General features: G+C 38.9%; 2 protein-coding genes across 2 annotated transcripts in view; one reads left to right on the top strand and one right to left on the bottom strand.

Annotated features, from left to right (window-relative positions):
• Positions 1 to 2374, top strand: part of Acot13 (acyl-CoA thioesterase 13) — a 12325-nt gene extending 9951 nt beyond the window's left edge. The window contains exon 3 of the mRNA XM_005354976.2: positions 2140 to 2374. Coding sequence (XP_005355033.1) covers positions 2140 to 2296 — 157 coding nt within the window. The 3' untranslated portion in view covers positions 2297 to 2374. The remainder of the gene's footprint in view (positions 1 to 2139) is intronic.
• A 2403-nt stretch (positions 2375 to 4777) lies between these two features.
• Positions 4778 to 12583, bottom strand: part of C16H6orf62 (chromosome 16 C6orf62 homolog) — a 12802-nt gene continuing 4996 nt past the window's right edge. The window contains exons 3-5 of the mRNA XM_005354974.3: positions 12180 to 12302; positions 8384 to 8518; positions 4778 to 6122 (exon numbers count right to left, since the gene is read on the bottom strand). Of these exons, the coding sequence (XP_005355031.1) occupies positions 5997 to 6122; positions 8384 to 8518; positions 12180 to 12302 (384 nt within the window). The 3' untranslated portion in view covers positions 4778 to 5996. The remainder of the gene's footprint in view (positions 6123 to 8383; positions 8519 to 12179; positions 12303 to 12583) is intronic.

Genomic DNA, 12583 nt, shown 5'->3' with positions numbered 1-12583 from the left:
AGTGCTGGGATTAAAGGCGTGCGCCACCACTGCCCGGCCTGAACTCATGATTTATAACTTTCATATAATCCTTAAAAGTATCATCTGTGCCGGTGGTGGTAGTGCATGTCTTTAATCCTAACACTCAGGAGGTAGAGGCAGGTGGATCTCTGTGACTTCAAGGCCAGCCTGGTTTACAGAGTTAGTTCCAGGACAGGCTCCAAAGCTACAGAGAAACCCTGTCCAAAAAACAAACAACAACAAAAATCACTTGTGCCAGGCATGCTGGGACATACCTTTAATCCCAGATCTTGGGAGGGAGAAGCAAGTGAAACCTCTGTGAGTCCATCAAAGCTGGGTGACCTATTTAGTGAGTTCCAGGCCAGCCTGGGCCACATAGTGAAACCCCATTTTAAAACAAACAAACAAAAAAGAAAAACCCTAAAACAGTAATTAAAGTATCACTAATTAGCCAGATGTTATATAATTCCAACACTTGGTAGACATTGGAAGATCAGAAGAGTTCAAAGCTAGCCTTGACTTTATGAAACCCTGTGTTCCCCACCCCCACCCCCACCCTCTTCTCCCAAAGAAAAGTGTGAATGACATTTGGAGAAAAGTTGTTGACTATTTCCCATATGTTACCAAAATCTTGCATCAAAGTGAACACAGGTGCTAGGAAGGGATCCTGAATCTCTCCTGTGAGTATGGCTTAAATGACAGGATCAGGGAGCAGTATGGCCTAGATAGCCTGTCATTCACGATTGTGAAAATGTACGTCACTTTTCCAAATTGAAAACTTGAGTTCTAAAGCTAGGCATAGTGACTTATGTCTTTTATCCCAGCACTTGGGAGGCTGAACCAAGAGGATCTTCAGTTCAAGGTCAACAAGACCCAGTTTTAAAAAACTGGAACCTTGTCAGTTTCTCTTACGCCTGGGAATAAATTGAGAGTTCAATAATCAAAATACAGGACAAATTGTAGATGGACAGAAGAGACATTATGGTAATGAGCCATATTTGGTGGTCTTTATCTTGTGTGGTGAGCAAGCCCAATTGATGACTATTTTCCCATGAAGACAAAAGGGGTGGAGAGATGGCTTAAGAACACAAACAGTCTTGTAGAGGACCTGAGTTTGGTTCCCAGCACTCGCCTTTAATTCCAGTTCAGTGAGACCTGACCCCTCTCACCTCTTGGACACTCGTATGCATGTATCCACACAGAGGTATACACATAAAGATAGAGAGCTGGAGAGCTAAGCAACAAAAACAACTTACAGGGCCAGTGAGATGTAGGTAAGAGAACTTCCTACCAAATCTGATGACTTGAGACTGACCCCTGGAACTCACATAGTGGAAGAACTGACACCAAGTTTTCTGCTGACCTTCACTCATACTATGTACAAGCACACACAAAATGAATGCAAATTTAAACTTAAAATTTCTTGTAAAGTAGATCTTGACTTGCATATTTATATAAGGGCCCTGAGCATTTATGGATTTGGTGTGGACAGGTGTATTTACATTAATCCTCACAGATACAGAGGGACAACTGAAAATGCAGTTCATTACCAAGATGGCTAAACTTTTCTTCATTTCTTGTTTCTTTTTAAAATGTATGCATGTGCACCACACAAATACAGGAACCAGAGGTTGGAAATCAGATTTCTTGGAACTGGAGTTACAGAGGGTTGTGGGCTGCCATGCAAGTGCTAGAAATTGAACCTGGGTCTTCTATATAGCCAGTGCTCTGAACTGCTGGGCCACTCTCTCCAGTCCACTCCTTGTAGTTATTACACTGTCACTTTGGAGTTCAATAAAGTCTGCTGAGATATAAACACTCAGATACTTCACTTTTAAGAAGCTAAAGAGATTAAATGCAAGCTACAAGTAATCTTTCAGTGGTTTCAAATAAATATGAAATAGGAAACTTTAAAGAAAAAAAGGCAAGGAAATCCCGTGCTTATGTGAAAAGACACACATAAATGAAGGGAAGATGGGTCAAGAAGAGCATCTTGCAGACCAACTACTTGAATTTGATACTAAAAGCTTGCCAGTAGTATTCTGAGATAATCTGTAGGTTACACAGGAAAGCCTGTAGAAGTTTGTCACAATCTTTCAACAATTACCTAACCACTATATTTTAATGTTTTCTTTTAAGGTTTATGTCACCTGCTAAACTTGGAGAAGTAGTAGTGATCACAGCACAAATTCTGAAGCAAGGAAAAACACTTGCATTTGCCTCGGTGGATCTGACCAACAAGACCACAGGGAAATTAATAGCACAAGGCAGACATACTAAACACCTGGGAAACTGAGGGAACAAACAGCAGGGTGACCCAATGAAGCCCAACAATGAGTAGTAACTTTCTGAAATAAATATCAAAACCAAGAAGTAGCTAAGTGTTTTCTTTGGGGTGCAGAAACTAAAACGAAAATATAGTTATGGAGGTTGGGGTTGTTTTTGCTTTTCTTTCTTTCCCAGAGTCTCTGGCTATCCTGGTACTGTGTAGACTAGGCTAACCTTGAACTCAGAGATCCACCTTCCTTTCTCTGGTGCTAAGATTAAATGTGTGCCACAAGTCCAGCTGGGGTATCTTTCTTTTGAAACATCTTTAAGTCAGGTGCATGATCATTGCATGAAGGTGTTCTTGGTTCAATGTTTTGGTCTTGCTTTTTTGTCACCCAGGATAACCTTGAACTCACAATTTTCTACTACAGCCTCCTAAATGCTGGGATTGTAGTTATGTTGTTCCACCTTGCCTAACTAGTTTTAGTTCACTGTTTTTGTAACAGGTAAAGCAAAGAAGCTAGAAGACCCACTTTAATATTACTCTACAACTGACGCCTAGTATTAAAGGAGAAAGAAAAGTGATAGACATTAGTTAGTCATATAGACTGGATAACACATAAACCAAAAAAAAAAAAAAAAAAAGACTTGCAGCTCAACTTCAACCACACTTTTCCAGGCCACTTCTTAGTTCAGATAGTTGCCTTCACATGGCAAAGGGGAAAGGGGGACAAGAATTAGCATACAAAAAAAGGCTTCCCACCTCCAAAAACCATTACCTGAAAACCCAGTTTAAGGAGACATGTCAAAAAAAAAAAAGAGACATGTCAACACAGCAATAATCAATGAAATTTTAGGTCTTCCCCAGCTCTAAAACACTGTGTCACATTTCCATTTACTTTATGAGACATGATTACCAATATCCAAAGTGGATATGCCACAGCCATACAGGGAAATGAAGAGCCTATAACATGTAGCCTAAGTTTGAAATGAAGCCCGACATTAGAAATAGCCTAAGTACCTTTCTATGTTGATTTTGTGTATCTCAACCTACTATCTTTAGCATAGAGGGGACATACCATGAGCCCCTGTCTCCCAGCCTACTAACTAAATATTAAAGTTAGCAAATTACTACATTTCTCAAAGGTCTCAAAAACTAGAGGATGCTTGCTTCCTTCATTTTTCAGGGATCAAAACTAGAGTGGACTTGAAACATCTGAGTCAATAGTTGTGTTAGATAGATCTCTCGACTCCTCAGCTGTGGACAAACAGGAAACCTAGATCTTGATTTCTCTCCTTTCCTACTAAAGGGACCTATATACTCCTTGTAGGAGCTGGGTCCAGATACTCAAGAGAGGTGCTGTGATTTATCCATGAAAGTGCTCAAGAAACCAGTCTTTCATATTATATATGACAAGGTTCACAAAATGCTGAAATGTACTGAGTGAAATTTGAAAAATCTTTTGCAACCATCAAGATTAGTTGGGGCTGGAAACAGCGTAACAATTAAGAGCACTGGCTGCTCTTCCAAAGGACCTGAGTTTGATTCCCAGCACTGGCCTCCATGGGCATTGTATGGATATGATACACACACCATACACATAAAAGGCTGAAATATTTTTTTCAAAAGATTGGCTTGGTTAGGCACTAAGCTTCATTGTAACTAAAGGGGGGGGGGTAAGTGGATATTTTCATATTGTTTGCCATCAATGACTAGCAATAAGCACTAGTACAGAACCAGTTAGCTTTAAGGAGCAGATGGCATGTGCTTCTGAATATTAACCCAAAGGGTACAAAGTCAAACCACGGAAAAACTGAATTTTTTAGTTGACAAGAACATGAATGGTATACACTGTCATGTTGGAAGCTTGGTAATGGTACTATAAGATATTGTAACCAAATAAAGAAAGGGAGGGCCTTGGACATTCCACAAAGCAAAGAGCCTTACCCTCTCTTTGGATTAGAGGGAGATGGGGTGAGAGGGTGTGTGGAGGGAATGGGAGGAGGTGAGGGAATGGGAATTGGTATTTCTTTAAAAAAAAAAAAAAAGATATTTGTAACCAAGAACATCGTCTCCCCCACACACAAAATCCTGTGCTTACTTGTAACATTGCCCTAAGTATGAAAGGGCAAAAAATTAAATTGTGTGCAAAAATGCAATGGTTGGGTAAATATTTACAAATATACAAAGAAAAAATTAGTGCCAAAATGCTAAAATCTTAATGTGTTACACCAGAACATCTTATACGGTCTTTGCCAATTTATCAAAATTATTCTGAGATAAAAATGGCTGCTTAACTGTCTAACATGTACATTAAGAATGATTATTTCTCCCTTTTCTATGAAACAAAAGCAAAAGGCAGGGAACTACTGAAGCTGACCATCTGTCTTAGGTTCTTGTTCAAGTTACAACTACCAGTTTTTTCTGAATAAACAAACCTGAAGTGACCAACGACATGAGATAAAAAAGTTAACACTGCAAGTTTTATATATTCATCTGAACAGCCAGGAAGCTTTCACCTATTTTATTTAGGTTTCATTTCCCTCCCCCCCAAATTCCAACCAGAAGCTAAATACAAATGGAAACCAGTAAGCACTAGTTTTACTCCAACGGAGTAGGATCATTCCGATTTACTCCAATAAAAGTATGCAACCCTTAAGCAAAGCTTTTCTTCATTTAAAAGAAAAAAGACAAAACAAAACAAAAAAAATAAAAATAAAAAAGCTATACAGTAGTCTTTCCTTATGTCATTGCACAATCAAGTTCTGCTTTCAGAACTCTTGACACTCTGGTTATTTTTACAATATAAGATCCCCACTTTTAATTCTGTTTTCTATTCCAAACACTCAACTTCTTTAGGATGGTGTAGAAACCAGTATTTCTGCAAAATTCACTGGATTTTTTTATTTGTAATTAAATTTTCTAACACCAAAACAAAAACCAAAAAGTCCTCTACTTATGATGGTTTTTGCAGCTATGAATGTTCCTTGGTTTTATAGCTGCATTTAGCCACGCCAGACTCCAGATCTGCTTTAATGTGTATAAATGCATCTGCACACAGCAGAGTACTCTATAACAGCAACTCGGGGAAAGAGATCTGGGGAAAAAAAAAACGTACTAATGAGTACCAAGAAAACAAACATGGCCCAGTGCACACGAGGCAGAAATAACCTCAACGAGATGCTTTTTTCATTAAGATTTCTTTCCCATGGTTGTAATTTCTTTTTGTGACAACCATTCTGGTCATTAGAATGAATCTGACAGTGCTCTGGAACAACGGTGATTATAGCAAAGCTATTAAGTTTTTAAATGTTATTTATACCTGTTACATTCACTCTCACCCTCAATACTGATGACAGATGTCAGAGGCAAAAACCAGCACAAACATGAAGACCACAACACTGAGCATCACCTGTGCTTTCAGATACATTAAGCATTTCAGTGTACAATAGTCCTTCCTTCACATTTTAGTAAGATGCCGATGCAGTGCAGCAATCTGCAAAGCATCTTCTTTCACACAGTCCGTGCAGAAGACATCTAATTTTTTTAAAGTTCTGTGATACAAATGATTAAAATAAATCCAGGATGAACAAGTTTCAAAATGCATAGTGTTCTGTGCATGAGTCCATTTTCTTTAAACTCTGAAAGAAAAGTGGTAAGAAAACAAGAAAAGAAAATCGCTGCTGCATTCTCTGGTCTTCTCCATTTTGCTGGTCAATGCTCTTATTTACTCTGGCATATAAGGACGGAGGTGATCCTCTATGGTGCCAACTGCCCAGTGGGTGAGCTGTTCCTGTGGCAGGTAGAGGCAGATGCTGCATAACTTGAAGATGGTGGCTTTGTTTTTTGGAGTCTAGAAGGAAATAAATTTTTAGTAATTAATAGTTTTTTAAACTGTCAGCCCCTCACAATTTAAGGCCTATGGCACACTACTATAAAGTGTACATAGCAAGAGATTTCTAATTTTCTATCCAGGCATGATATGGGGGAAAATAGGAGATGCCTGAAATAAATGCATAGAGAATTTATACATTAAAACACTGGGGAAGTCAATAGAACTGTAATATGCTCTGGAACCAGCTCCTGCAACAAAGAACAAACTGGTTCCCTTTAGCAGTAAAACAAGATCTGGGTTTCCTATCTGCTCTCAGATGGGAAATATGCAGATCTGTGTCCAAACAACCAATTTTTTTTTTTTTAATTATGAGACAACCAACTAACATTTTTTTCAGAGACAGAGTTTCTCTGTAGTTTTTGGTTTCTGTCCTGGAACTAGCTCTTGTAGACCAGGCTGGCCTCGAACTCACAGAGATCTGCCTGCCTCTGCCTCCCGAGTGCTGGGATTAAAGGCGTGCGCCACCACCGCCCGGCAACCAACTAACTTTTAACTTGATATTCTTCCAAGTTTATTAAAGCTGCTTTGTCTTTCTATTCTTGATGGTCACTAACCCTGTTTTTTTTTCCCCACACAGGGTTTCTCTGTAGCTTTGGAACCTGGAACTCACTCTTACACCAGGCTGGCCTTGGAACTCATAGAAATCTGCCTATCTCTGCCTCAGAGTGCTGGGATTAAAGGTATGTGCCACTACCACCCAGGTTAAAACCCCCGATTTTGAAATTAAGAGTCCTGAACTTTTTAAGAGCTTTGAGAAATGCACCAACTTGTTGAACAAATCTCTTCTATTTCTATATAGGAGATACTGAGAAACAAATCTCTTCTATATAGTAGATACTGAGAAAAAATCTCTTCTATATAATAGATACTGAGAAACTGAAAGGTACTCGCAATATGCTTTCAATGCCATTAATTGAATCACAGGCCTTAAACATGCTAGACCAAGTTTCATTTAAAATGTAACAGAAACATGAGGAAGGAAACTAGTGTGGTGGGATATAACATTCAGGAAGCAGAGGCAGGCAGATCTCTGTGAGTTACTTAGAGGCGACCTGTCTCAAAAACAAAAAATGTCACAAAAATCAAGTCACAATAACTTTATGAGCAGGATTTGTGTAATTTAACATCAGGCAGAAACACATTCTCTAAAGCTGAGAGGTACTAAGAACATCTACCCATCCACCCTAGGGAGACCTATGGCACACAGCTGCGCTGAATGCCTTTCAGCACATACTGTCTCTTTAAATGTCTGCATTCCCTACAGCAGTCTTCTGTCTATGTGTTACTTTCATTGGTTAAATAAAGAAGCTGCCTTGGCCTTTTGATAGGCCAGCCCTTCCTTAGGTGGGTAGAGTAGACAAAACAGTATTCTGGGAGGAAGAAAGCAGAGTCAGGCAGATGCCATGAATCTCCGGCATGAGATGGACAGAGGTTAGGATCTTTCCTGGTAAGCCACAGCCTCGTGCTGCTACACATATTTAATGGAAATGGGTTAATCAAAATGTGAGAGTTAGCCAATACGAGGCTAGAAATAATGGGCCAGGCAGTGTTTAAATGAATACAATTTGTGTGTTGTTATTTCGGTGTATAAGCTAGCTAGCCAGGCAGCTGGGAGCTGGGCTGCGGCCCACCGCTCCTTTTACTACACCCTACCTTGAATATGCTTGATAAATAACAGCCCTAGCCGATCCTCACACTTTTCAGCCTGATTTTTTAACTGCAGAATGCCTGTTTTGATAAATACCTCGATTGCCACAAGTGAGTAATAGTTTTTTTTTTTCTTTACTTTTTAAGATTTGCATTTAAGTGGTCTACTAGTCCTGGGGATAGTTTAGTCAGTCAAGTGCTTGCTGGAGCAAGCATAAGGATCTCAGTGGTATGCAGTTCTTATGAAGCAGAACCAGATGAAACCCTAGGACTTGGACACTGCATGAGGAACCGCATCCACACATAGCCATACATACCTGCACACTTGCACTCCCCCTCCACAAGTTATTTTACTTAAAATATATATTTTGATCAACTGGAAGTGGAGCAGTAACTGAGTCTATTTCTAATTAGCTCCCAGGTGATATTTACCCCATTGACCAGGGACTTGGAAAGCTTGCTCTTTAGGAAGTGCTCATAAGAAACAAAAGTCTGGGAACTTCTCTGAAGGGGCCTAAGACAGGTTTCTTAACTTAAAATGAGTACCAAACTAGTCCTAAAAAATTTCTTACCTGCAAATGCTGTCTGTCAATGAAGAGAAACACTGACTGGTTAGGATTGTTGACAACAATTCCTGTCTTGTCCTTGCGGCTCAGTACATGCAGAAACTGTTTCTCATAGTCACCGTGATGAAATTCAAATTTGGCCTAATTATAAAATACAAACATTTTATGTAGTTACAATTACATGGCACTGACTAACCATCATCTACTACTTCCACATGAATGTTTGTGCTGACCAGTATGGAAAACAAGAGACACACAGGGTGTCTTAGATTTAATTAAAGTTATGGGCAACGTAAAACTCAGTTCATTTCAAATCAAACTAAAATAAATGCACTTCTTGCAGGTATAGTAACACATGCTTGTAATTCCAGCAACCAGAAGACTGAGGCTAGACAAGATAGACTACCCGTCTCAAAACAACAAAAACAAAGAAGCAAAATCACTCACTCACACACACACTCAATTCAGTTAACAGTTACATTTCAAATGCCCAAATCACATCTAGCTTGATCTCTTGAGAAACACATTACAGAAAATTCCACTAACAACACTCCTCAACATAATTTGGTGATTTTAAAATACTTTTTAAAAACTTCAGCTTCCTTGCCATACATTAAGGCTCTAACCCACTTCATCAGACAATTAAAGAGGAAATGCAAACCTAATGCATCCAATGAAATGCAAAGCCCTCAATGAGCAATACAGCCCTACTTATACAAATGGGCTTCTGAAAAAAAAAATGCTACGGAAGAAAAAAACCAAAATTACTATTATGGAAGAAGTCAACTTCATTCTTTCACATGTCTAAGGGCAAAAGAAGGGAGAAAATACTAGGCAAAAAGATCAAGCTTAATAGAGAACTCAAGAAATCTTTAAAATCTTTCAGATAGGACTGGAGAGATGCCTGCTCTTCCAAAGGTCCTGAGTTCAATTCCCGGCAACCACATAGGGCTCACAATCATCTGTAAAGAGGTCTGGTGCCCTCTTCTGGCCTGCAGACATGCACACAGACAGAATATTGTATACATAATAAATAAGTATTTTAAAAAAATCTTTCAGATAATTCAGAACTGTAAACAGTTACAGTTCATTTGTCTTGAGCAATTATGCTACTAAGAACACTGCAGGCAATATTAAGATTAAGTGGCTGCTATTTAGGTGTCACTATCAAATCTATTTTAACATCTTTACCCCTGCCATGGTAACTTGTGAATGCTGGGCTCTTTCACTGAGCTATACTGTTCATCTCTCCCTTTCTCTTGGTGACACTAGGGATAAGCCCAGGTCTTGCACACAAGTGTTCCACTAAGTCACTAGACTAGGTCATGACTCTAGCTCTCAATAGCTTTTGCTATAAATCTAGCATTCAGGGCCAGAGTGTGATGGCACACACCTTTAATCTCACCACTTCAGGAAGCAGGTGGATTTCTGAGAGTTCCAGCTGAGCCAGGACTACATAGTACTCACAGCACCAAATATTATGATTCTATGTGCAAGAGACCTTAGTGGGTAGGACAGACATGCCATGCAGACAGAGCGTATGTGAGTGGTTTTATTGAGAGAAAAGGAATGAAAAGGAGGGAGGAAAGGGACCAGCCTCTGGGGACAGGATTGGTGGAAAAGAGAGACTGAGAATGAGATACAGAGAGGAAGAGAAATAGGTGGAGTTTTGCCTTTTAAAGGGACAAAACACTGGGGCAGATATGATGCAGTGGTGACTCACTCTGCAAGGTACCCCAAGGGGTGTGGGGCCAGATGTGCAAGGATGCTAACAATAACCTTGTCTCAACCAAAAAAAAAAAACCCCAAAAACAGCACCAACAAAAAAATGAAAATAGTCTGAGATTCACCATATAGTTCCATAGCATTTAAATTATATCCTACTGAATTTCTTCTTAAGGAATGTTCCACACCAAATAAAACTGGCATAAGGAAGACACAAAGAAATTCTCTGAAATAATGAAAATACTCTAGTCTCTCCCAGCATCTCACTGTACTAAGCATGACAAGGACACATTCAAAGCCTTTACTCCCTACTAAACACCACTACAAATGTACTCAAATTTAGAAGTTTCAAATATTGGGTTTTTAAAAATAGTCTGAGTTAAAATTTCTTTTTTCATTTGCCTTTATATTTAAGTCCTCTCAATTTCTTTTTTTTTTTTTTTAAATGGGAGAAGCAGGGTTCATTTACTAAGAACATTTCCAAGGGAGGAGTGGGCCACAGCTGGGAAAGTCAACAGCTCCATGGCCTTGTTTAGGATAGAGTAGACCAACTACGTATCTTCAATATCCCAGACTGAAAATGTGAGAAAAATAAAACCCTATCAGTAATGTACAAATATGGACTCCATATCCCAATTATGTCCTAAACAATATGTGTAACACCATTATGTGGCTGTTATAAGCAAGCCAGATATGATCAATAGTATACAGAAATTTATATGCTAATACTATACTGTTTTACATAAACTGAGAATATGCATTCCATATTTTGGAACCAATCCCAATAAGGTATAAAACATACAGATGCTGCTTTAAATTTCTTAAGGGAATGAAATTAGCGTCACATTACTAGCTTATTTTACTGCAGGTGAGCTATAAAGTTAATAGCAAAGTTATTACACGTATATTATAATCAATCCTGAAGGCTCAAGAAACCTGTAATTAGTTCAAAGAACTTTTCATAGAAGGCAGTGAGTCATAAGTATAAGCTTTACTTTGTTTACTTTTACCTTCTTTTATTAATTTAATTACTTTTTTTTTTTTTTGGTTTTTTTCGAGACAGGGTTTCTCTGTGGTTTTGGAGCCTGTCCTGGAACTAGCTCTTCTAGACCAGGCTGGTCTCGAACTCACAAGATCCGCCTGCCTCTGCCTCCCGAGTGCTGGGATTGAAGGTGTGCGGCACCATCGCCCGGCTTACTGTTTTTTATATGGCTGTTTTATCTGCATGTGTCCATATATCATGTGTGTGCCTGGTTGCAAGGCACCATGTAGGCGCTAGAAATTGAACCAGCTCCAGTGAAGACCAAGTGCTCTTCACCCGAGGGAGCTCGCGTCTCCAGCTTTTTAAGAGGACTTATTTTGGCTTACTTTTTGCCTTGTTTGCTCCAAACTGAATGACCCTGAACTTATTACTGCTCTTTTTTAAACTGTCTCATTTCTTTTTCTACAGGGTCACACACACCTAGTTATCACTAATTAGTATTTAGATTAAATGTGTATATAAAATATTTAGGGAAAGATTAATACACTGGCTTTTAATAACCTTTAGCCACAATTTCAAGTAATAGTTCGTGAACTAAGGTATAATCTGCCTGCCTGTCTTCCAAGTGCTAGTACCACCACAGCCCGGCTGATAAATGCCCTTTAAAAAAATGTTCCAAAATGGCAGTTAGAAGTCAGTAAAGAGGACTGGGGGGTGGGGTGGGGGGTGTTTGCAGCTGTGTAGATTGAGTGACTCGGAAACGTGAAGCCTGGGTTCTATATCCAGCTACAGAAACCTAGCGTGGAGCCAAGACTGTCAGGAAGTTCAAGGTCATCCTGGGGTACGTAGGCAATTAGAGGTCAGTCTAGTCAACATTGAGACTTTGTCAGGGAGGGGAAAAAAAGTCTGCAAGATGTTAGTAAAAGTTAATTAAAAACAAAAGGTGTCAAGAGAGTCTATAAATTTGTTCTCATACGACATAATATTTAAAAAGACGGCAAAGACTTATGAAATAACTATTGGATCCATATCCCTCAGAATTTAAGTTAAACCTATTACAGATGCTGTCACTGAAGTGCTCACTACTTTATTTACCTGAACAGGCCTAAAAGGTTCATCAGATTCCTTCCACCTAGAAAACAGGAGACAAACAATTTTCTCAATATCATTCCGAGGCCAAAGAATGAAATCCATCTCCTGAGTACAGCCAATTACATCCTAGAAAACGACAGAAGATTTTTTTTAAGGTTTAAAGAATCAAAGTGGTATGACAAAAGATATAAATATAGGGTTTGACTACAGAATCATTTCCTACCTACCTTCAGGGGTTAAAGACTGTACACAATATAATTCTTGCTCTAATAAAAATTTTTATATTTTGTAGAATCCAGTCATTTAGTCCAATGTCCCTCATACAAAAAGGATCTAACTTTCTCAGTGTGACTAACTTCCAACTGAAGAGCTAATGTTACTACGGCTTATGCCTTTATTTCATCTTT

The sequence above is a fragment of the Microtus ochrogaster genome, chromosome 16 (assembly GCF_000317375.1).
Source record: "Microtus ochrogaster isolate Prairie Vole_2 chromosome 16, MicOch1.0, whole genome shotgun sequence".
NCBI classification, from domain to species: Eukaryota; Metazoa; Chordata; class Mammalia; order Rodentia; family Cricetidae; genus Microtus; species Microtus ochrogaster.
Note: the sequence above shows the minus strand (reverse complement) of the source record. Positions and strands in the feature narration are given on the sequence as shown.